General features: G+C 52.1%; 1 protein-coding gene across 1 annotated transcript; it reads right to left on the bottom strand.

The window, feature by feature from the left end:
- Positions 1 to 2702: 2702 nt before the first annotated feature.
- Positions 2703 to 24502, bottom strand: CELF6 (CUGBP Elav-like family member 6). Its single transcript, XM_074354064.1, has 13 exons — positions 24103 to 24502; positions 20378 to 20460; positions 12167 to 12215; positions 6488 to 6616; positions 6307 to 6386; positions 6016 to 6159; positions 5764 to 5896; positions 5513 to 5671; positions 5231 to 5293; positions 4897 to 4977; positions 4667 to 4810; positions 3884 to 4037; positions 2703 to 3067 (listed from the first exon to the last, which is right to left on the bottom strand). The coding sequence occupies exons 1-12, from the start codon at positions 24362 to 24364 to the stop codon at positions 3910 to 3912; spliced, it is 1455 nt and encodes a 484-aa protein (XP_074210165.1). The 5' UTR covers positions 24365 to 24502; the 3' UTR covers positions 2703 to 3067; positions 3884 to 3909.
- Positions 24503 to 24761: the final 259 nt, after the last annotated feature.

Here is a 24761-nt window from a genome sequence, read left to right as displayed (position 1 = left end):
TTAGGCAGGTACATTTAAATAATTATATGTTTGTTAAGAAAAGTATAGGTGGATACTGAGCAAGAAAGGGGTAGAATATAGTGGGTGCAAACGGCTTATCCGCCCAGCATCCTTTCCCTTGGAGACCATTGCTGCCCCCCAAGCCCTGGTGGGGTCAGTTAGGGTGGCCTACTCTTCCATCCTAGAGGTGGGCACGTGTCCATTCTGGCCAGAGTCCTCCCAAGGTCTCCCGAGCTGAAGCTAGTGAGGCCGCCATGTAGAAGGAAGCAGGGCCAAGAGATGAAAACATCATCGTTTGAACCCCTGCATCCACCTGTACCTAAAGGCAGATTCATCCTTTGATTCATCAGTTATGTAAGCAACTAATTTCCTATTGGCTTAAACATGTTTGAATTCGGTTTTTGATAGTTGCAACTGAAAGGATTTGGACTAATACATATACACACAACAGAGACACAAACACCACTGTTTAAAATCATTAGACATTATATGAGTCTTCCATGACCTTATAGGGCTTGGCAAGCTTTTTATCTAAAGGACCAGATAAATCTTTTAGGCTGTGTGGGCCACATCTGGTCTTTGTCTCATGTTTTTCGTTTTGTTTTTTGTTTTGTTTTTACAGCCCTTTAAAAATGTAAAAAACATCCTTGGTAGGCCGTACAACACCAGGCTGCAGGCCAGATTTGCCAATAGGCCATAGTTTGCCTCCCCTATGTAGACCCTGCTGAACTCTGCATCATTTGTACACAGTCTGCCAGTCCCTAACTCTGAAACAAAATACTTTTAAATGCCATTTTGGTTTGTGTTTTGACATGAGTTTGTAATGAGTTAGGGTTCAGGGTAGAGTTAGGAATGGGTGCCCACTCTCTGCCACATAATGGGCACTGAATAGATGGTAATCACAATTATTTCTTGATAGTAGAGAGAACTGCTGAGAATGATGCAGCTGTCCAAATGGCTTTGTCCAGATGTGGCAGTTCATTCTTGAAGACCCTTCCTCCTTCAGTAAAACTTCCTCTGACCTGCCTTACCAGTCAAGTCTGAATTAGGTACTTTTCTTGCCACCGCAGACCCCATGTGGCCCTCCATTAAAACTACATTTGGTCTGTTTTCCCCCTGACTCTGAGTGCTTGGAGCATGCCTGAGCCCCAGCTCCTAGCACGGAGCTTAGCACCTGGCACGGAGAGGTGCCTGTGCCTCCACGTGAACGTCTGTTTGAATGTGCAGGTGTTGCATTCTCGCCATCTGTGTCCAAGGTGACCGCCCCACCTGTTGATACTGTGCTGGTGTACGGATGCCCTTGGCACTGGTTCCTCTCTCAGCTGGAAATTGTTTGTTGATCTGTACCACATGTGACCTGATAATGTTATTTTTTATCCCCTTCCCTCCAAAAATGAGTCAAAGACAGAGGAACAGGTAGGAACAGTTTTGTTAGAAACTCTTATGAAGGAGGAATCCTCCGACCCCACCCCCACCCCCTTTATTGTCTGATGTGATCTCAGATCAGAGGCCTCCAGCCTCAGCGACATGTGGGGACCAGAATGCCCACCACGTAGCTGGGGCCCCAGACTAGTTTGATCCAGGTCTATGGGGTGGAGGGGAAAGTACCCTCCTGGGGAAAGTATGTGCGAGGCCCTGTGGGCCCGGGAAAGGCTGACCAAGGCAAGGTGAGTCATGGTGTTCTAAGCTGGATCTTTTGCCCATCTCACAGAAGCAGGCAGGAAGCACCACCATTGATCAGCTTTATATGGCACCCACTGTATACAACAGACAGACAAAGACAGACAGACAGAGCACACACCACTTCTAAGCTGAACACGCTTACCACCTAGAAGCACCTTGGATAAGCACATGTGAGACACTCTTGCATAGGAAAGATGTCGTTTTTAAAGGAATGAAGAAGTATTTTGGCAAAAGATCTACTTCCCTCCCAGGTCCTGGGTAAAGAGGGACCTCTAAATTCTGAAGCTTCTACCTATTGAAAATTATCCCCTTCTCAGTGGCAGTATATACAGTAGCAAACCTTCCAAGTCTGTTGTCACAGCTCTACGTACATCCTGAATCTACTTTACAGGTGGGCAGACTTAGACTGAGAGACAGAAGGCGGCCTGAGCAAGGGGACACTGGGGCTGGCTCAAGGCGAGGGGAAACAGGAGGTGTCTCGGCTCAGCCAAAGGCAGGGCCTCTGTCTATCTGGATGGAGAATGGAAAGGCTGGCATGGCCCACACTCCCTTTCTTCCTGCCGGGGAAGCAGTGGTTCCACGGGAAAGGCTGTCAAGAAGGAGAGGCAGGTTCCCCTCCTGCCGGCCAAGGGGCCTTTCGGGGCGGCAAAGACCAGGCTGGGCCCGCGCTCCTCCTGGGAGCTCCTCTTCAGGGATGCTGTCTGAGTTTGGGGATCGTGGGTTCACTGCTTCCACAGCTCTCTCGTTACCTGCATATAAGCCTAGACCTCAAATCCTTGATAATTTTTAAGAGGTGGTGGGGTGGGAGTGGCTTGAGAGGGAATGAGACACAGAACAATCTTTCCACAGCCTCCCTCTGCCTAGGCTGGGGCCTTCAAGGGTCTCCTTCACCCTGTCTCCTAGGGATATGTAAAGGCAGCTTTTATGAGACTCTATACTGTCTTTTTTGTTTCTCTTGGTTTTTTTTGTTTGTTTTGTTTTTTTGTTTCTTTGTTTTAATTTATATATAGATATATATATCTATATATCTATATATATATATATATATATATTCTTAAAAAAGCAATAGTCCTTTGGTCCCTAAACTCTAAGGAATGATATGATTTTGAAAGAAGTAAATCTGGGCTTCCCTTGTGGAGAAGCCCTTGGCACCCCCAAGGCCCTCTGCTGGTTCCCCTAGACAGTCCGTCCTCAGCCAGCCCAGCTGCCTCACCAGCCTGCGCTCTACGCCACAGGCACAGAGCAACCCACTTGGTGGAAACAATCCTTGAGGTGGCCTGAGCCCAGGCGTCGGCCTTGGGTCCGATCCACCTCCGTCCGCGGCCGCTCCTTCCGGAAGGGCTGCTCCAGCGTCTCTGTGCTTTTCTTTTCCTTTCTTCTCACCCTTCAGTTTCCATTGTTGGGTAAGGAGAGAGGCGGGGAAAGGGAAAAGTCACTCCGGGGGCAAGGCAAGAAGAGCCCCTGCCCCCTCAGTGACATGTCAGGTGAGTGGCTGGTCCTCAGGTGTCCACTGAAGCCAGCCCCTGGGTCCCGGACAGATGGCCTCAGCCCAACAGCCCTTCCAGAGGGCTCCCTGGGGGCAGCTCAAGTTAGGCAGGTTCCTGTGGACCTTCTGAGAGCAACTCTCTGAAAGTCGCAGGCAGCCGGCCCTGCCAGGAGCCTCAGAGAGCTTGTCGCCTCCCTCCCGACGCCCACCAGGCCTGTAGGTCCTGCTTCTTCAGCACCATATTCGCTTCTCTCCTCATCTCCGTGTTCACTGCTGTTATCCTAGCCCTTACATCCTGTTCTTTCTTGGCTTAAACTCCTCAGTGGTTCTCTACCATCTTCAGGGTAAAGTCCAAGCGTGTGGCCTTTGAGACTCCTCACAAGCTGGCACAAACCCACTTTCCTAGTCGCCTTCTCCACCCGCCCTCTGCTCCCCCACACATGAACCCTCTCCTGTGGCCCCTGGGGCTCTCTGTGGAGTAGAAGTAACTGACTGGATCTAAATGCACTTGTCTTTCTCAGATTGTGGTGGCAGGAGTGTTGTCTGATTTATCTCAGTCCTTAGACTGAAGGAAAAACACAGTCTCAAACTGAGGATTCCTCCTAACTCCTGGGTCTTCTCCCCCAGCCTTTGCAGAGGTGGGTGCCCCCAACATCCCAAAAGGGATATCAAAGCTGAGAGAGACCCCCTGCCTGGGATCTGCCAAGGACTCACCTCTCTGGCTGGTCACTGAGAGCAGGTCAGTAAGGCCGGTTGGCATCCTTGGGCCTCTTGAGCTGGACCTTGAGCCTCTTCATGCCAATTTGAAAGCCATTCATGGCCTGAATAGCTGTCTGGGCACTGGTTGGATTGTCAAAGCTAACAAACCCTGGAGGGTGTGGGCAGAGAGGCTAGCTGGGACTCTGCCTGGCAGGGCCCCCTTTCTCTGACTAGTCCCTTCTCCCTGCCCCTCAGGCCAGTTCCATCAAACATGTCCTCCTCCCCTCTCCATTGTTTGTAGGTGCGCACACACAGGCGCATGCTCTCACATGGGCTAGTGGCCTCAATTTCCTACAGGTGTGATTCTGGGAATGCGAGGAGGTAATTCTGAGTGTGTGTGTGTTGTGAGATGGGTAATGCGCTGGTTGGGGTGCTTCTCTGTCCTTTCCCTGGTATGGGAAAATCTCTCTCCCCCCACAGCTCCCATTCCAGTCCTCTGAACTGCAGATGGAGTTGGAGGGGATCTCTGTTCCCAGGCCCAGACTCCACCTGCCCTGGCTAGACTCTAAAGCCTAACCTGGTTGAAGATCTACCAGACACCTGACCCTCCCAGGTGAACCTGAAATAGACTTGTTCCTGGTCTGGGCTTAGCCCCATCGCTGGTCTGGGACCCTGCTGAGGGCTCTACCTACACACTCAGTTTGTGGGAGTCACTGACTTCTGGAGGCACAATCTTAGGGTCTGCAGGGAATCTCGAATTTAGGAGCGCGAAAGGCCCAGGGATGGGTTTCTGCTCACCAAAACACTTGCTCTGGTTGGTGGCTCGATCCACAAAGACTTTGGCAGAGACAACAGCTCCGAAGGGCAGGAATGTCTGGATGAGTTCTGCGTCACCAAACTCCTGAGGCAGGTGATAGATGAAGAGATTACAGCCTTCGGGGCCTGCAGGAACAGAAGCAGGCTGGTTCAGGGGAGGAATCCTGAGTCCAGCCCCACCAGGCCCTGATCTCCAGATCCCTGTCCCTCACCTTCTCTTTGCTGCTGGGGCAGGGCTGAAGGCTGCTGGGGAAAAGTTGTGCTCACTGGGGCATAGGCCGACGGATAGGCTGCTGGAGACAGAGGTGGGAGTGGGCAGTGACCCCTGGGAGCCATCCCCCAAGCAGGGCCCCATCTGCCTGGCCATTTTTGACCAATGCAGCGAGTCCACAGTAACCCTCACCCCTAGAAAGGTCGTCCTGGGTCCAGGGGTACGGGATGGAGGGTTGACTCCTCAGAAGAGAGCCTAACCGCCCCCTCCCGGAATCTTCCTATTACTTTCTGGGGCCCTTCAAACCCCCCAGGCCGCGTAGCGCCCAGTGAAACCTGCGTAGTGGTGCGTCCCAGCGTAGGCCTGCTGCAGGGCGTCAGCCACGCCAGGGCTCTGGGCTGGGGAGAGAGGGGCGCAAGGCCCACAGTGAAGGTGGGCTGGCGGGCAGGGTCAGCTGAGAGCTCAGGGAGTGTGGGAGGTCGAGGGAGGTGTGAGAGGCAGCAGGGAAGCAGGAGGCCCTTCCAGGGAGGCCAGGCCCTGCCACCATCACCCCCCAGCCCCCACCCCCCGCTCCCCACTCCATTTCGCGGGAGATTCGGGTGGAGCGGGGGGCCCACCTGGGTAAGGAGAGAGCCCGTTATTGTAGAGACTGTCGGAGCCAGGCTGCCCACTGGTCTGGGGGGTCAGGGGGGTCAGGGGGCCGAATCCATTGACCCCGATGGGTGCTGGGAGACCGGGAAGCGCGCCGGGACCGCCGCCCGGCGGGGAGCTGGGGGCTGGCGGCGGAGGGGGTGGGACAGTCAGGCGGCAGCCCCGCCCCGCCGCTCCCCGCCCCCCCCCCCCACGGCGCCCCCCCTGCGCGCCGTACCTGCCGCGGGCAAGAGCGGCGCGGCCACCAGGCTGAAGGCCGCCACGTGCTGCATCTGTGCCGCCACTGCGGCCACCGGGCCGAGGCCCGGGCCCTGTGCCGCCGCCAGCAGGGCCGCCTGGTGCTGCAGGATCTTTAAGAGGGAAGAAGGACGAGTGTGGCGCGCCCAGCGGCGCGCAGCTGCCCCAGCTTCCAACCCCCGGCCTGGTCCAGCCGCCGGTCAGCCCGCGCCCGCCAGGGCCAGGCACCTACCGCGGTGGTGTAGGCCCCGCAGGCCCCGAGCGGCAGCGGCGCCGGGTGGAAGGCGCCCAGCTGGCCCGCCATCTGCTGCATCCGCCGCAGCGCGCGCTCGCGGTCTGTGTCCGCCAGCTTGACCACGAGGCTGGACGAGGCGCCCTGGTCAAGGCAGGGGAGGCTGCAATGACCAGTCCAGACCCCAGCCCCGAGCGCCTGGCTTATCAGGCACTTTCCCCCCGGCATATGGGGAGGAGGAGCCCATCACCACCCCACAGGCCGCACCCGGGGCCCGGCTCCCGCCCTCACCGCCATGGTCCGGCTGCCGTGCAGACTCTGGATGGCCGCCTGAGCCTCCCCTTGACTCCCAAACTTCACGAAGGCACAGCCTGGGGCGGGACAGAGGTGGCTCAGGTCACAGAGGCCAAAAGCGTCATGTGGTGCAGAGTGAGACGGGTCATCAGGAAATCCAGGGGTCAGCTCAAGTCACCTTTACTGGTCCCATCAGGGCTCCGCAAGACGGTGCACTCCTCGATGTGGCCGAAGGGCTGGAACAGGCGTCTGACGTCCTCCTCGCCCTGCTGCTTGCCCAGCATCCCCACAAACAGCTTTCGGTCCTCTGGGGACAAATCGAGGAGTCAGCTGGGAACCCTAAGTCCTCTTGGGCTCCCCAGAGTAGCAGGAGGCGTTTAGGAGGGTGGTTAACCACAGTCTAATTCTCGAAGAGGTGTAGTGACTGAGAAGGCCCTACTCACCCAGGGCTACAGGTGGAGTTTCTCTGAGGGGCAGGATGACCTACAGGCAAATCAGGAGGAAAGGAACTCCAGATTCCCATCAGGGAAACCTGGTTCCTGGAAAAACTCAGTAAGGCTCATTGCTGCTCTTGTGGGAAGTGATTCAGTAACTATATATATATTTTTTGGACACAGCTCTAAATGCATCATTTTCTATGCTAGACCTTTCTGTTCTTGGAGTTTGGGAAATGCTGTTTTAGACCATTGCAGCTCTATTAAGGGAGGGGTCCTCAAAGGAGTCCTGTGTGTTCAGACTGGGTCTGGAGAAGACAAGCACACACTGCTGGCAAACCCGATGGCAGTGGCTAGAATCAAGGATTCTGGGTCAAAAAAAAAAAGCACAGAAAACAGTTGTCTCCTTGTCCCCAGACACTGAGCACAGGAATGATGACTCCTCACCCCCAGCACCAAACTCAACCTGGGTACCCCCACCCCAAGGCCTAAAGAGGGCAGGAAACTCGGGTTCCTGAGCCTCCAGCATTGGCATTTTCCCCGCTACACTTCCTGAATCCCTTTCCTTACCTTCCTTATTCCCTCACTGAGCTTTCAGGGCCCTCACTGAGCCCTGCTGCCTCCTCTCTGACTTCCCCTGTTTCCCTGCTCTGACCCCTCCCCAGGTGTTCATGCCACGGGAGAACAAGTTCTGCCTGTAGACCTGGATGGCCACCTGAGGATCCTTCCCTGTGTCCACCCTTCCTGTGGGAGTGGTAGGGATTCCAGGAAGGAGGCCGCAAGCTGGACCTGTGCCCTTGGAGAAAGCTGGAAAGCTGGGGCTGGAAACGAGGTTTCAGTGCACATCCAGCAGGTCAGGCCGCAGGAGAACTACCCAGGAGGGTGAAGCAGGGGGACCAGCCCATATGTCCTGCTGTCAAAGCCCCTCTCATCTCTGCACCAAGGCAAGTCTCTGAATTGGAGACAGGGCTTCATCAGGGTGATACAAGTTCAGAGAGAAGGAGTGAGTGGGAATCTGGGTGAGCTGATAGGGGTCCTTGGATCCTGAGTACAAGGGAAACAAGGCTGGTGAAGGTCATAGACTGAAGCTTGGGTGATGGTGAAAGGGAAGGACAGACTGGCTGAAATCAGCAGTGGAGGGAACGTCCAACAAGGCTATGTGTGCGTGTCCACATTTCACCCGGACAGTGTGGGGTTCAGCCTAGGCTGCCCTGGGTACCTTGGTATCTGTCTCCTGCCTGTCACTGCTGTATCTGTATGGAGGGCAGGGGCTGTGGTGTATATGAGACAGACAGAATGTGTTCAGCAGAATCTTGCCCTCTGTCCAGAGGATTACTGCCCAGAAATCCCGGCAGGGAAGGAATGGATAACGTACTTGTGGCCGGAATTCTAGTGGAGGTACCACCATTCTGTGCTGAGACTACAATTCAGAGGGTGTGCATCGCTCCTGGGAGTGTTTGCCACAGAATAGTGCCCTCGGAATGGGTCGCTGGTTGCCTAGCCTTTTTAAAAAGCTGTGGAATCCACTGTTCTAACAAAAATATTAGGATGAAGCCCAAAATGTAAGAGAAAAGCAGAACGGCTCAGACTGAAGCCGGACAGATGGGAGGAGGACTGGCATTCCTCTTGTCTCACCTTCCCCTGGTGCTCCCTAGGGGGGCTCCAAGGAAAGTACCTTGTAAACCGCTGGCCTAAAACAGGAAATAGAGTTCCGCATGGTGTATGAAGAGGGACCTGAGATCATTTTGTTCAGGAACATGAGAAGACAGGGAAGGTCTTTCATGAATCTCTTGACTAGCCTGATGGCAGCTTTCGCACTATGCACATTTAATGTAGAAATGGATGCCTTTAGGATGTTATGAAATAATTTAATTTTGAAAAATTAGATTAGTTTTCCTTTAAGAGTGTACTGTTCAATGCCACAGGATGTAAAATATAGGCATGGAGCGTGGAGTATATGAACAGTGTGGAACTTGGCTGCAGAATTTATAGGAACTGGGATACATGAAACATGTATAAACATATACATAGGGCTGGGGTATGTTGAGAAGCTGCTATAATAAAGTCCGTGAAGACCTGGATGCACTCCCAGTGCCCCCAGGGCTGCAGGGGCGGCCTCGGAAGAGGAAGACCCCAGCACCTTGTATCAGGCAGGTCTTGTGGTGGTGCTTCTACTGCACAGTAAGCATTGCACATGCAAGTGTCACCAGTGCCTTCAAAACATAATACAACATACAACAATGAATATATGTATGTTCATGTATAACTGAAAAATTGTGCTCTGCACTGGAATTTGACACAACATTGTAAAATGATTATAAATCAATAAAAATGTTAAAAAAAAATACAACATACAGTATGTTTAAAATATAGGTTGTTTCAACCACAAACCTCATGTCTGTTGATTAAAAAAATAAGAGTAATATTACTCTGTTGCATCCGCATCAAAATTCAAGAGATAGAATGTAAAGTGACATATTTGTCAGAAAGCTCATGTGTGCGTAACAGAATACTCCTGCGTGGCAGATGGGAAAACATGGACGTCTCTGGGCCGAAGAATCAAACCTGGCAGGCTCAGGTAGGCTTCCACAGTGTGGGCCCACTTTTAAAAACTGAATTAGTTGCCAGCGTTTAACCTAATTAAAATATAAGATTTTAATTATATCATGACATTCTCACCCATGTAGGGTTACTTACCTGCTCCTGTAGCATCTGAGTTAGGGATCCCTGTTTTATGGGAAGAGAAATCTAACAATAATCCCTTCCCAGAAAAAAAAATGGCAAAATTTTGGAAGATTATATTTGCCTTGATACCCCCTTGATGTCAGTATTTTTATCAGATATAGAAATCATTATTAATCAACTGTAAACAAAGGATTGAATTTCAGGAATAATTAAGATATATGCAAGCTCACAGGCTTAACTGTATCAGGGCAGGTATGACCATGAACTCTGAAGATTTATTGACTGCTTGGGATCACAGAGTTAAGACTAAAATGGGACAAGCTATCCTACACTGGTGTCAGATGTTTCATTTCAAAAGCAAAATTCAATACCATTTTAAAAATTGAGTTTCTAAAGCATTAATTTGTGTTAAAATTCTGCAGAGAGCTGAACTCACGGTAGAATAGATACATGACAGCACTGAAGAAAAGGGGCACACTTTGGTTAGTATCTAACACAGATCAGTTGGTAGTAAAATACTTATAAATTGTAAAGGCTCAACTGTTCTGCAAGATTTAGAACATATGCCTCCTCTCCCAAATATGGATCAGGGACCATTTGGTGACTTTGAGGGGGAGCAGGAAGGAATTGAGAGATCTGGTCATCCAAATCTGCAAGAAGGATTATCCATGGTTGCATTTGGAGTAAATGTTCCTCAAGAGCCATCACTTGTCAAGAAATATCTGTGTTACACAGAACTACTAAAATTTTGAATTCTGCCAGGCAGACGTCTTTTCAGCTAGATTTGCTTTGCCTGTTCTCTTGAGCTGCTTGGAATGTGAACAGGTGTAGGGGTGAGATGCCTTATGTACAGAATTTGTCAATGATATGACACTTGAAAAAAACTTGTATGCTGTGGGGTAGGAAAATGATAAAACTCATGCTGATGCCACTGCTGGGGGCCCAGATGACCAGGACATCAGGGCTAGGCTAAGGAAGTATTATCGGCGTGGAGGCCTCCTTTTGCGGTGGCCCTCACCCTGGCAAGATGTGTTGGACTCCAAACAGCAGGAGTGCCCCCAGCATTGTGGACTTAGTTCCTGGACCAGATTCCAGGTCGCATCACGTTCTGAGCGCTGCCGGTGCGCTTCTCTCTGCCTGAAATACTTGCTCCCTCGCTCCTCTCTTGTCTGTTTGCCTACTTCTTGTTCATCCTGGAGATCTCAGCTTAAATATTACTACCTCTGGGAGCCCATCTTGACCTCCAGACTAAGTTACATGTTCCACGTTCGTGCCCCCACAATCCCCGCTGGACCTGAGAAGCACTGAGCGCCCTTTGTTTACTGGTTTATAACCCAACTCTGAGGCCAGGAGCCAGGTCTGCCTTGCTCAGCTCTGTGTTCCTAATGTGGAGTCAGTTACTCAAAAGATGTTGGTTGGATGGTTGAACAAACTGCAGCCCAGCCTGTCTGCTTCTTAGCTCACTCAAGTGCTCCCAGGTGGCCGCTTACCCGTGGGGCAGTCTAGTGTTTGTGGGCAGGGCTTAGGAAATGGCCAGCACTGGCCTTGATGCTTAACAGGTTCCCGAGAAGCAGAAATTCTTGGGACAAGTGAACCAGAGGTTTGGTATGCAGCCTGGAACTTCTCAAAAACCAATCTGGGAAGAATGAGATGGAAAAGGAGGATGTGTATTTGGAGGGGAGAGTGGAAGCTTGGAAATATTGCTTCAAGACAAAGTAGGGTGATAACATCTTGACCAGAAGTTGAGAAGCAAAGACCAGAGGTTAGAAAATCTAAAAGGATGAAGAGAGGATATCTTGGAGGAAAGAACTCCACAATGGAACTATGAAGCTGTGAGCGTCCCTTGCAGGTGCGGACACTGAGCATGGAGTCTGGAGGGCTGTGCAGGTTAACGAATGTCTGTCAATTGGGTTCCATTCTCTCCCTGATCTCAGGCAGCTTCTTTTACCTAACAAAGCCATGGTCTCTCCAAGGGAGAGAAGGAGTCTTACTGGGGGGAAGTCAGCAGACTTCAGGGAGGGCTGCAGGCAGGTAGCTCGGACTGATGTAACACCCAAGGGCAAGAAAGATGTCAGGAGTTGTCGCTGGAAGCTAGTACTGCTTCTCCAGTATGAAAGCTGGCCAAGATGTGGATGGTTGTTAAAAAGTACAGGCTCCCAAACCCTCCTGTGCTTAAGGAGTGTCAGTCTTTCTGTACTAGGAAACGATGCAGCTAAAAAAACTTTCAAAGACTTTCCATGGCCCTCAGCATAGAGTCAAATTCCTTAAGATGGCCTACAAGATCTGTCTTACCAGTCTTATCTTTTACCACAAGTAACCAACCAGGCAATTGCAATGAAGGGGCAAGTGGCTCCAACCCAGACTGGACTGGGTTCTCTGTAATCAGAAGAATCTGGAAAAGGAAAATAACTCTAGCCTGGTCCTTCAAACAGACCTGGAAGTTCCGCCTGTAAAAACAGGAATGAACTCTCTCCAGGGGTAAGGTGGCAAGAACTCCCTTCCTCTATGTCCAGCCTCTACCTCCTGCCTCGTCTGGGTCTGGGGACCCCGGGACCCCATCCCTCCTCAGTCTGACCTGGGATGGCTGAGCTGTTCTGGTGCCGAGTAACTCTGGCCCTTACTTGTCCCCCTGACCCAAAGAGACTCTAGTAATAAAGCCTGGATGGGACTGACTCCAGGGGGGGCCCACCATCCCCTACATGGATGAGACCCTGAGGTGCATCAAGCAGGCAAGTTACCTCCTCGGCCCTCACTGGCAGCCGGCTTCACTTGGATGGGACGATTCATCTGAAAGACATCGGACCAACACACCCAGTCAGTGTGACTGCCTCGCCCCAGGGCCCCGGCTTCCCCACCCCCGGACACCTTGGGATCCAAGCCCTGGCCCCTGTGAACTCTCCACTCTAGCACTCTCACACAGGGACTATAGATTTTCTCGAAAGTCCCTCCCTTAAACCCAGGAATTTAGAAGGTGCTGAAGCCTGAAGAATTTGATGATCGGAAGCTCCGTGGGAAGCAGAGGATGGACTGGAGGCTAAACAGATTCTCCCTCCTTGGACCCTATGCAGGGACCACGTGAGGCCTGTCCCTCTGGCTCCTGGACTTTCTTAAAGGTGTTGCATGAAGGAGCTGGGTAGGAGGATAGAATGGATCTTCAGATTTATGTTTTATGTCTAAAGCTGGGAATATAGCTCTATGTGTCACTTCAATGAGACAGTCTGGGAATCAGGGCTGTCTAGCCCCAACTCTGCCATTTAGTGGTCGTATGACTTCAAGTAAGCCACCTTCTCTGATTCAACTTGTCAGACGAGGAAAACCTTCTCCAGGTTTCTGTGTCGCCCGCTCAGCCTCCTCCTTGGGCCCTCTTCCCCTGGGGATGCTGGAGTCTCCGGGCCACCATCCTCGGCCCTGCGCATCCGCTCCTCCCGTTCTTCCTGGATAACTCATCTGCACCCACAGCCTCGGCTCCTGCCCCCACGGGGATGACTCACAGTGCTGCATCTCAGGCACACACCTCCCTCCTGAGCTTCAGACCTGTGTGCCGGCTGCTTGCCGGACATCCCGACTAGAAAGTCCCACTGACACTTTCCACTCAACACACCCAAACCAGAGCTGATCTCTTTGTCCAAACCTGATCCTTCCAGTCATCCAGGCTCTAAACCTGGAAAGCAGCTTGACCCCTCCCTCCAGACCCTCCCCCACAACCGATTTCACCTTCTGATTCAGGGGTTCCCTGATCAGGGGCAGAGAAGAATCACCTGGGAACCATATCCAGTTGGGGGATGTATAATTTGTAAAAGCTCCTCGGTGCTTTCGATATACACCGCCCCCACTCCCATCCCCCAGCCACCCTGAAAGAATTCATGATTGGATCCCCGTCTCACCTTCCTCTCATGGGTGTTGTGGGGATCACATGAGATAATGGGGATGCAAAAGGTCTTTGTAAACTGCCAAGAGCTGGGTGCGTAGGATGTGAGGAATTATTGTTGGGGGCAGATAGCTGAGTGCCGGGAGGAAAGAACAGCGTCCTTCCTGTTCATGGAGGAAGGGGTACTGATGCCCATCTGGCCTGAGAAGGTGATGATCTGACCCCCTCCCCTCAGGAAATGCAATGCTTCTGCACCAATCAGGGACCACTCCATCCCCTACCAATGTGCTCGTTGCCGAGACAACAGGCAGCTTCCTGTTACCATAGCCACAAGTGCTACCCAGTAACCATGGTAACGCCCTGGCAGTCACAGTTGAGCAATTTCCTTTGGATCAAATTTGGGGGGGGGGGAGCGGGGAGGGCTCATTTTAAAAAAATGGAAAGGAAAGGAAAACAGGCCAAGCCTGAACCAGTGCAGTCCCCCTCCCACCAGGGCTCAGGTTCTTATACGCTCTGACACACCCCCCCACTGGTGGTGGAGCACCTGCTGTGTACCAGGCTGTGGGTGGGGGCCGAGACACCGACAGGACTCAGGCTGCAGTCTACAGGGGATGACAGATCAATCCAAGCAGATCAGGGCGAGCTGGACAGGTCTGGACTGGCCTGGACCAGGGATCAGGAGGACGGGACCCGTCCCTGGGCATGGCCACCTGTGATTGTGGAGGAGAGACCAAGAGACAGAGCCATGCAGAGTAGAGACACAGGGAGAGGCGAAGAGACACAGGAGGACAGAAATGATGAGAGAGTAAGAGACAGACCTACGAAAGGGCAAGGAAAGAGAGAAATACTGGTGAAGATGGGAAGGAAATGAGGGGCTGAGGTTCAGGAAGGGGTACAAGAAAGGCAGGGAGGAGTGTGGCAGGGGAGAAGGGAAGGTAGAAGCCTGGGTTGCGGGGGCAGCGAGGGTGAGCAAGACCATCATTATTTTATTAGTTCTTAAATATATCCTGAGAATTTCTCTCTGGAGCCTAGAGAGATGAGCCCATGTGACAGCAGTGGTTTCCATGGCAGCTGCCTCCCCGGCTGGGTTTCTGGGGACGTGGAGCTCATTGGTGCTCTGGGGGCTGCCCCTTTCCCCCGCCCCGACTCCCCACTCTTGGATGGAGGTGGTCCATACATGTCCCACGTGGACCCGGCGAAGTCTGGGTCTCCTAGGCCGGACACCTGGCCTTCCCACCACTCAGGCATGTTGCTAATATTTCCATAACTATAAAGAGCCCCACGCTGGGCCCTTCAGGGGAGACAGCAACGCCCCTGGGACCCTGTCCTCGAAAGCTCACAGCGGGGAAGACAGTGCCACCATTTCCCGAGAGCCCACTATGTGGCAGGCCCCTCCTGGGGCACTTTGCATAATTGTCTCTAAATTCCTTCCGACCAGTCTGCAAGATAATGCCACTGTTCCCATAGTGTAGATGAGAAAGCCGAGGCTGAGAGCAGTTAAATCGCTTATCTGGGATCACGTGGTGGGTAAGTGGTTGAGTTGGGATTTGCCTCCAGGACTGTCTGACCCTGAAGTCCATGATTTTTGCATTGTGTTGTTCAACTCCGTTCTTAAGACATGAACACAAATAATGAGGCACAGAGGGACTAGGACCTTAGGAGGAGTGCAAGGTAAGGTGCTGTGGGAGAGGCTGACTCCATCCGGAGAGGCTGGCTCAGGGAAAGCTTCATGGTGGAGGCAGGGTTTGACCTGGGTCCTGCAGGACTGAGGTCATTGGACCCTATGGCGATCATGGGACAGATAGGGTTGGGGGCTGAGCACTCCAGAGGACTGGGATACGGAGGGGGAGCTGCCAGCCTGAAGGAGCAAGGGTTTTGACACTGAGGGATCCAGGGTAGAGAAAATCACCTCCATGTCAGATAGACATGGATGTAAGTCCTGGCTCCGTCACTGGCAACTTCCTTAGGCTCTCTGAGCCCTAGTATCCATGTTAATAAAGGGGGAATCACGATCCTACCTTGCAAAGGTGTGGTGCAGATGACAAAGGCTAGGTCTTAATAGGTGTGCCAGATGTAGTAAGTTATTTGTTTGTTTTGAGGGGGTGTGTGTGTGTTAAATGGAAGCATATGAAACTAAAAAGTAAGCAGTGATACAAGTGAAGGGTGAGGGTGACCCGGACCAGGGCAGAAGGAAATGGACAGATTCAAGAGATGTTTGGGAAGAGCTAACTGGGCTGAAGTTCAGTTGGATGTAGGGACGAGGGAGAGGAGGGAACTTTGGCTGACTCTCAGGTTAATGGCTTAGGTGTTGGGGGAGCTGGCAGTTTGGGAGCTAGGAGGCTTAGGGGAGTCCCCAGGGAGGAGCCCAAGATGATGAGGACAGAGCTGGGAAGAGCAATGCTCCCCAGGGCTCTGGGCCTTCAGTCTCCACTGGGAAGTGGTTAGGGCGGACACGCAGGATTTAGGTATGTGCTGTGAGCTACCTGGACAACCCTACCCTGCCTCATCCCTGACACAGCCAGGGGAGGGGTGTGCGAACAGGGTGGAGTAGTCACTGTTACTCTTTGAGGAAAAGAAGGCACTGTCTCCTTGGCCAAGTACTTGTCATGTCATGGGACCTCAGGGGAGCTCTTGCCCTTGGCTTAGCGTCTGCTCCCTTGAGAGTTTCCCAGGTCCGGGCTCATGTCTGCTTCTGGACCCAGCCCTGGAGGGGAGCTCAAGGGAGCATGTAAGAAAGAGGCGAGAAGAACCTAACCCGGGCACTAGAGTGGAGAAGGTCAGAGGCAGCGCCGACACACACAAGGTCCTGGTCCTTCTGCTCTGTAAGCAGAAGGGAAGGCAAGACCTTACCCCTGCTCCCTGCTTGTCTTGCCTAAAATTCCTGCCTTTGGGCTCAGCATTGCCCTCTGCAGACTCTTCTGTCCTGATGCCAGCTGTTCCTTTCACTCAGCACTCACGCCCTCAGCCCCTTCCCCTCATTGTGAGAAGAGTATTTATTGGGACCTTCCCAAGGAAGAGACTACTGGTGGGTCTAGGAGAGGTGTCGGGGTGCAAGAAAGAGCGGAGCAGAGAAACAGGAAACTTCAGCATTTTCAGCACTTTGTCCTGCCTCACCCCCTTCCTCTAATTCAATCCACCGCCACGTGCCATTGGTTCTAGAATCTATGGGCATCTTCTAAATAGTTCTCAAGTCCACCCTTTCCTCTCCATTCCTGCCTAACCCCAGCTCCAGGCCAAAGTCATCACTCACCTGCACTCAAGCAACAGTGTCCAAAGAGTCATCTGCCTTCAGCATTGCTTCCTCTCCCACCTACCCAGCCAAAGGGATCTTTTGATACCAGTTCTTCACTCTTCCTTGCTCAAAATCCACCCATAGTTCCCCATTGCAAGCCTCCCAGTAAAGCCCAAGATCCTAAGACTGGGAGTCACAACCTGTGAGTCCTGCCCCCCGGGCTGTCCAACATGCATGCCACTCTCTGTTCCCCTGGAGCCTTAGCCATCTCTGCGGGGCACCTTCCCTGCCAGTCCTCACACCGGCCCCAGAAGTCCAGAAGTTGTCATTGTCTTCCAGGTTTCTAGACCCTCAAACGTGATGATGTGTGAGCACAATTCAGCTCAGACAGCATCTCCCTTGTGGAGCATCTCCTCCCTCTTCCCTCTTGATGCCTCTTTCATGTGCCCAGATGTAAACCCCACTGTGATGCAATAAGTTATATCTGGGCTGGAAGCTCCTTGCGGGCAAAGGCTCCAACTCACTCACTGGGCAGCTGTTAGCACATACAGTGTCTTTGTATGAATTACAAAGAGGCATCTCTGCAGACAAGTTAGGGGAAATGGGCCCCTTCCTCTGGGCCGACAGTCCTGGGATAATGTGCATGGCTCGGTCAGCAGAGCACGGCTGCATTTCAGCCCCCATTTGCCTTCTCCACTCAAGCTGTTCTGTGCAGGTCACGACCTGCAAAAGCAAATATCCTCAGTTGTGCCTGTTTCCTTCACAGTGTGTGAAGGGATAGCTGCCCACAGGAAAGGAGGACACAAACATGGAGAGAGACAAGTTGGGCTTCACTTTCTTCAGGTGGATTCTGGAGCCTTTAGATGTAGCTCCAGCCTCAGGGGGAGGAAACTGCAGAAGATGGGACAGATCACTGAGGTTTGAGGAAGCCCTGAGTTAGGGAGCCAAGCTTTGATAGGTGACAGAAATTAGCAGGGGGCTGGTGGAGGGGATGCTGAGGGGAGGCTCCAGTCCAATAGATACCATGACATTTCTCCTAGGGGTTCAGGATTACTCTTTGAGGTTGACCCAACCTTTCCTGGTCCCACAGTGATAGTCCTGCCTGCCTCCAGTAGGAGCCCAGACTGAAGTCTTGTCCCTGCTCCTCCAGCAGATGGTAGGTATGCCCAGGACCCAGTGCCTACAGAGATCTGGGCACCCTCCCCTGCTCCCTGTGGGTGGGCCTGAGGCCAGGTGACTAAAGCTGCTGCTGCTCCTGGCAGGCCCAGAGGAAAGACTGATGGCACAGCCATTGCTGGGGCTGGCCAAGAGGGCCATCGATTTTCATTTAGGAGAACAATTAAATATTAATTTTCACTTTGTTAAGCTGAGAAGGGTGAATAAAGCCAATCCCGGCAGTACCAGAGGAAGCCTGGCCATGTTGGAAGCTTGTAAATGAAAGGATGGGAGGGGGCAGATGTACCCAGGCACCATACCCTCCAGAACCTTAGACCCCTGTCTGCCACCAGCTTGGCTCAGGTAACATTGCAGTGGTTCAGTGAATGAGTTCTGCAGCCAGACCACCTGGGCTCAAAGCCCAGATCTTCCCATTAGTAGCTCCATGAACTTGGGCAAGTCACTAGTTTTCTATGACTCAGTTTCCTCATCTGTAAAATGGGAATGCCAGTAACAATACCTTCTTCATAGAGGATTAAATGACTTCGAATATGTAAAGTGCTAAGAACACTGTCTGGCATCAATATATGTTAGGTATTGTTATTTCTTTTTTCTCTCCCAGAAACTTCCCAGTAGTGTGGTGCTGCACGACCCTAATCTCAGGTGCCCTCAGCCTCGTAGGGTCCCCCAGGGACTCCTTACCTGTGGAGCCCTGTGGCTGGTTGGGGCGGGGGTTGTTCTCCTAAAGTTCGTCTTAATTTTTTCAGTGCCTTCCATTTGCTTTCAGGATGAGGTCTAAACCCCTCAGCCTGGAGCTCAGAGTTTGCCCTTCAAGCACTGTCCTCAGTGGATCTTCTCTCTGGTCTGGCCTGGACTCACGTGGACTTCTCTACACTTCCAGCCCTAATTCACGCCCATCTGTTCCTCCTGTCTCTGAGCCTTTACTGTGATGTTTCCTGTATGGAATGTTACCATTTGTCTCATTGGCACAACTCTTGTGACAGAAGTCTTTACTCTAAAGGTTGGGTGAGTAACGGCTCTACTCCTAGTAATGCTGCTGTTACTGTTCCTAGTACCACCACCACCAGCTGACCCATGTCGAGTACTTGCTGTCTGCCAAGATCTGTGCTAAGCACCGTACATGACTTAGATCATTTCATTATTACAACAGTCCTACAAGTTCAATTTCTCAGTTGAGGAAGCTTAGGCTCAGAGGGGCAAAAACTTGCCGAAGGTCACAGAGTTAGCGAGTGGTAGGGCATGGATCCCTCTGCACACAGAGGACTGGTGATGGTGAAAAGCTGGTGGTACTTGACCCTGAGTCTTTAAGAGTGAGGCTCAAGTTCCTTCAATTACTAGGATTAGCTCTAGGATCTGACACCCCATTAACAGCGTGATCAGCTCTAAGCTGTCCTATTGCTGGAGAGCTCCAATTCAGAGAGATGACTTCATTATAACAAGCTGAAAACGGTGTGTCTGTTCTTTATACCCACTGATCCTGCCCTCTGGGACCAGCCATAGAAAAACCAAATCCCTCTTCCGAATCTGAAAGTGGTTACCCCCACCCCAACAGTAATATTTATCGAGATCTTACTCTGTGCCAGGCACTTGCTAAGCCTCAGTTGATCCTCACAATAGCCCAGAGAGCTAAGTGTTAGCATAGCCCTCTCTTTATAGATGAAGAAATTGAAGCTCAAACGTCTAAGTAAAGTATCCGAAGACACCAATGTGGTAAAAGGCAGAGCTGGGATTCAAATCCAGTCTGTGAAACTCAAAAACTAGTGTTCCTAATTACTATATCATGATTCCTTCCTGCTGAAGCCCGCATTAAACCCTGTCTTCTTAGCTAAATATCCCCAATTTCTTCAAACTATCATTTCATGGTATATTTTATATCCCCATCCCATCCTGGTCTCTTTCTGGTAGGCTGATGACCCTCTTAAAGCTGAGGCCTACAACTGGACGTAGTCCTGATACCTGAATAGCATTCTTCTAGACAAATCTCTCCTTGAACAAGAGGAAATGAAGCTGCGTGGCATGACTTACTCTTGGTGAGCCCACACTGGTTCTTAACAATCCCACTTTCTTCCTTCAGCAGTAGGTCCCACTTTGCTTTTTGTCCAGTGACTACCATTAGCCAAGGCTGTACCAGGCGCCACCGGTACGCAGTGGCCTGGCTGCCCGTGCGAGCAGGTCTCTCTTAACTTTAGCCAAGTGTTTGGGGTGTGGAGGGAAAGCAGTCTTGGTGACTCAAGACACCCCAAAAAACATTACAGGAAAGGGACCAGAGGCAAGTGCCATCAAGGACCCTGAAATGGGAGGAAGTGAGATACCAGCCCAGCAGACCCTCTACCAGTGTGTCTGCATGTATGCTCACACCAGTGGCAAATGGCTCTTGAAGTCATGATTTCAGCCGAGATGGACAGATTCTAGCATAGCCCACAACAGTGATGCCTCTCCTAAAAGATAGGGATGGAACACTTGGCCCAAGAGTCTTGAGCCTGTTTCTTTGAACCAGAAGACTGAATATAACAATTAACCTGTAGCTGTTAAAGGCACAGGTAAGTCCTCTCCTAGAAAGATGACTGTTCTAGTTCCTGGACCCAACCCAACCCCTACATGCAGCTTTGCCATGAGCACAGGACATGTCCCCAGCCAGAGGTGATTCCCACCCCCCGACCCTGGTGGACTTACCCCTGGCAGGGTCTTCTGCTCATGCAGTGCACTCTGGGCCTTGAGAGCAGAGTCCCGGGCGCAGTAGGTGAGGAAGGCACAGCCTGGGGAGGGAGAGGCTGGCTCAGAGGGTTTCCTGAAGCCCCCAGATACTCTTCCTGGAAAGACCCCATTAAGTTGGCAAACTCAAGGCTACTCTCTTTTAAATAAGGACACTGCTTCTGAGAAGCCTTCTCTGCCTCCCACCTTCTCTGAAGGGAGGGGTTTGTGTCCCCAGCTCTGGCTCCCTGTCATTTGCTCCTGGCCTCTTGCCTAGGGAACCTGTGTACCCACACCCAGTCACATGCTCATACAACCCCACATCACCCCTCCCCACTCCAGCCACAAGTCCTGTTGGAGTTAAACCTCCCTAAGCAGCTTTGCCTTCAGCTTTAACTCCAGTCTCCCCCTTTCTTTTTGGATTCATACTGCCAAAGTCTCCCAGAATCAGCCTCAATTCCTTCCCACCTCAGTTTCAGATGGGAGGAGAGAGAAGAGGAGTTGGGTTGGGAACCAAGCCCAGGATCCCACAACTCCTTCCTAACACCTCTTCCAAATTTGAGTCTAAGGAATGGATTAATTTGAACCTTGGAAGATGTGGCTGGTTTAAGGGTGTCCTGTAGGTAGGAGCTTCCAGGAACTTCCAATCCTATACAAGGAGCTTGATCTGTCAGCTCTCCCAGGACTTCAAGATAGGGCCCCAAATCTGACTACTCTAAAATAACTGGTAGATACAGGGGAGAGGAGGAGTCTGGGTTAAGCCAAAGGGTCAGTCCTACCCTCTACAGAACCTATAGCCTGCCAGGAAGCATGGGGCCAAATCTTTTTCCTTTCCGAAAGTCACTGAGTCGCTCATTCAGAAAAGATTTATTGAATACTTACTTAGTGTGGTGGGTCATTATGATGGGCTTGAGGATAAAGTGGCAAAAAGACACATGCCCTGCCCTCATGGGGATTATATAAAGGATCATGAGGGGAACATAACTGAGTTCACAGGGTTGAGGAATGTCCATGAGTTCTCAATAACAGATGGGGGTTAACCAGGTGACAGAAGAGATGGTGATTATTTCAGACAGTGGGAATAGTACGCATGACAACTGAGTGAAAAATAGAGTGTGTTGGGGAAATGGATGGAAGGCTAGTATGGTTGGAGATTGGTGACTGGGGGCAGAGTGGCCAATGAGAGATGCAGGGATCAGCTCATCTATAACTTTGTATGCCTCAGTCTGGATTTTGAACTTTTTCATAAGAACAGTGGAGAGCCATTAAAGGGTTTTAAGCAGGGTTGTGACATTAGACTTGTGTTTTCAAAAAGAGCCTTCTGAGTATAAGAAGGAGAAAGACTGAAGGAAGAGAAAGTGGATGTGGGAAGCCATTAGGAGCCTGGTGCAGTTTTCCACCTAGACCTCAGCAGACTAGAAAGGCAAATGGGAACATTTTCTCCCATGTCTTCCACGTAGCTGCCCCCTTAAGGTGGGTGGATATCTACTATTCACTGGGTTAAAGCGACCTTAGAGAACTCCTGGGACAAACTTTGGTCATATCAATAGGGAAACTGAAGCCTGGAGAGTGTGTAAGTGGCAGGATAGGGTTTGGAATATCCAAACTCCAAGGCTGAGCTTGTTTTCAAAGCACTATGGCTGCCCCCTCGGTATTCAGCCTTCAGAAGGAAAATGAGTCACTCTGCCTTTTGGACGTCACTGTTGCTGGGGAGAGGGTGGGGGATATGTTGACTTGCAGACCCTCCCCAATCATCCTGCAAAGCAACCCTGCCTTTGAGAGTTGTGGGTTGGTTTAGGGATAAATCACCAAACACCTGGTTCCATCTTCCGCCACCAAGCCATATTAGCTGACGTCAGAACTGGGCAGGGATGGGGCCCTGTCTGAAAGGCTCAAGGGCCTAGTTGCTGCCTGAAGGAGCTCTGTGTGACTAGCTGGGTTAGGGAGTGGAAGAATGAGGGATGGAAAGACAGAGAAGTATGGCTTGAGGGACAGATGAATAAAAAAAATGGGAAGAATTAGAGCTAAGTAGAAAGAGAGAGAGAGGATGAGGGAACTGTTCAGAGACTCTGATGGTGTTTGAGTAAGAAGAGTGGGAATTAAAGGTATTCTATACACTTTCCTCATTGCACAGATGGCCCAGAAAGATTAGTTTATGCTAACATGCTGATATAAATGTCTAGACAATAAGAAAATAAGTTGCTATGGATGAATGGACAGCTGGGCAGCTGGACTGAATTAGAGGGAATCTGGATGGTATGGTCTTGTCCTTTCATGTCCCTTTTAAAATGATCCCACCCTAAAGGTGGAAGATGCACTGCTACATAGCTGGTCCTAGGTCTTCTATGGTCCTTTTCCTGAAGCCCTTACATTAGTGTGCTTAGGAACTCCCCAAAGCTTCCCAGTTGAAAAGGTGGCAGCCTGATTCCAGCTCTCAGCCCTTAGGAAAGTACATTTACCCGTTACCCAGGGTCCACCACTTCTCTCCTGGAAAGATCATGCAGGATAGTTGGAGACCCTCCCCTGCCCCCAAATCCTGAAACTGCAGCATGGTGAGAGTGGGAAGAGAAAAAGTGTTTCTTCTCAAGTCATTTCCTTTCCCTGCCCATATATGACATGTGATTCTGGCTCTCTTACTCCAGCCCAGCCTGGACAGACTTTTCTGCATGTAAACAAGCCTCCTCCCTCTCTCTACAGGAAGAAAGGGGTGTGGCTGGACAGGACCGTGGTGCCTCTGTCTCTCTAGCAAGAGCAGGGAGAAGACCCTTTCTGCCTCTTCAGTCTGACCCACCCTGAGGCTCTGGTCCATAAACAGCCTGTGAGGGAGGGAAGAAAGAGGATTGGGAAGGGACAAATATGTGGTATAGGAGTGGGGAGATTAGAGAGTGGGAGAAGTGTGGGTTCAACTGAGAGGAAACGTGAGATGAGGGGGGCACAAGGTGGCTGGAGTTCCCAGCTGAGGTCAGAGTTCTGGACTCAGATTAGAACAAGAGGAGAGTGTTGGGATTCTGGATGAGAGTAGGAGAGATTGGTGTTATTGTTCAGAACGAAGGTGGAATTTGGAGCTGAGAGCCTCCTAGGAGAGGAATTGGATTTTGGGACTTAGCTAGGCCTGGCTTCTGAAGAAAGGGAGAGTTTAGGTCTGTGGGGTTTTAAGTTGGCAGTCTGAGTGAAAAGAAGGCTCTGGGGGTTGGTAGGTCTTGGAGGCCAGAATGAGGGGTGCAAGTTAAAATGTGTGTAAAGGTTGTTAGGCCTGAGTGGGGTGGCACCAAATTGAGGGATGGTGGTTCAGGAATGATTGGGTCCAGGGTTTTCGGGATTGGGGGTGTCAGCGACCTAGAAGGTGGAATAAGTTTCCAAATTCCAGAATTTGGGATGCTTGATGAGGGGGATGGAGGGAAGTCCAAATGAAAGGTGGGGACTGTTGGAAAGTGAGAGGTGAAGGTTGGAGGCTAGAGTGGAGAACATGTCAGGGACCAGAGTGATGACCAGAGGAAGGATGTCAGATGGGAAATTCTGGGTTGGGGGTTCTGTGATCTGGGGTTGAAGTGGGCTGTAATTGGACTGGTGTTGTACTGGCTCTAGGTAGGCTAGGGCTGGGGCTGCGGTTGAGGCTGGGATTTGGGCTGGGCCGCACTCTAATCGGATTGGGGCTGGGCTGGGCTGGGCAGGGCTGGGCTGGGCTGGGCTGGGCTGACCCCGCGCACCTTTGTGGAGGCCGGTGAGCCGGTCCTTCAGCACCGTCAGCTCGTAGATGCGGCCGAACTCCTCGAACAGCGGCTTGAGGTCCTGCTCGTCCAAGCCCCGCGGGATCTGCCCCACGAAGAGCTTGATGGCGTCGTGGTCCTTCATGGGCACGGCAGGACCGGGGTTTAGCCCGCTCATGCCGACGCCGCTGTCCGCGGTGCTGAAACCAAGGCGCGGGCCGGGGCCGGCGGGCGGCGCAGACCCTCCGGGCGCCGCGGCCATATCCCCGCCCGGTCCGCCCTCCCGCCGGTCCCAGCGGTCCCGCCTGTCCCGCCGTCCCCTCCCTGGACCGGTGGCAAGGGCCAGGGGGGCCGGGGGCGGGGCCCGGGCGGCGAGGGCGGGGGGCTGCACGGGGGGCGGGGTCCGGGTGGAAGGGCGTGGAGGGGGTGGGGCGGGCTGGAAAGGGGCGGGGCAGGGGGCGGGGCAGGCCCAGGCCGAGGCAGCGGGACGCTGGGGTCTGGCTTGAGGTCCCCGCGCGGCGCTCTCTGGGCTCCCGCCCGAGCTCTCCCGGAGCTGAGCCCCGAGCCCCAGCCCCCGTGTTTGATGACGTCAGGCAGCTGGCCGCCGGGTCTACGCAAATGATTTGCATAATAAGGACGCAGCGGCCAATCAGAGGTGG

The sequence above is a fragment of the Camelus bactrianus genome, chromosome 27, assembly GCF_048773025.1.
Source record: "Camelus bactrianus isolate YW-2024 breed Bactrian camel chromosome 27, ASM4877302v1, whole genome shotgun sequence".
NCBI lineage: Eukaryota > Metazoa > Chordata > Mammalia > Artiodactyla > Camelidae > Camelus > Camelus bactrianus.
The sequence above is the reverse complement of the archived record's forward strand: the minus strand, read 5'-3'. Positions and strand labels throughout refer to the sequence as shown.

Coding starts and splice junctions, on each gene's coding strand:
- CELF6 (XM_074354064.1), bottom strand. CDS start 24,364: ATGGCCGCGGCGCCCGGAGGGTCTGCGCCGCCCGCCGGCCCCGGCCCG. Junction 5,897..6,015: donor GCGGGGCCTACACCACCGCG/GTAGGTGCCTGG, acceptor TCCCTCTTAAAG/ATCCTGCAGCACCAGGCGGC. Junction 5,672..5,763: donor GCCGCTCTTGCCCGCGGCAG/GTACGGCGCGCA, acceptor CTCCGCCGCCAG/CCCCCAGCTCCCCGCCGGGC.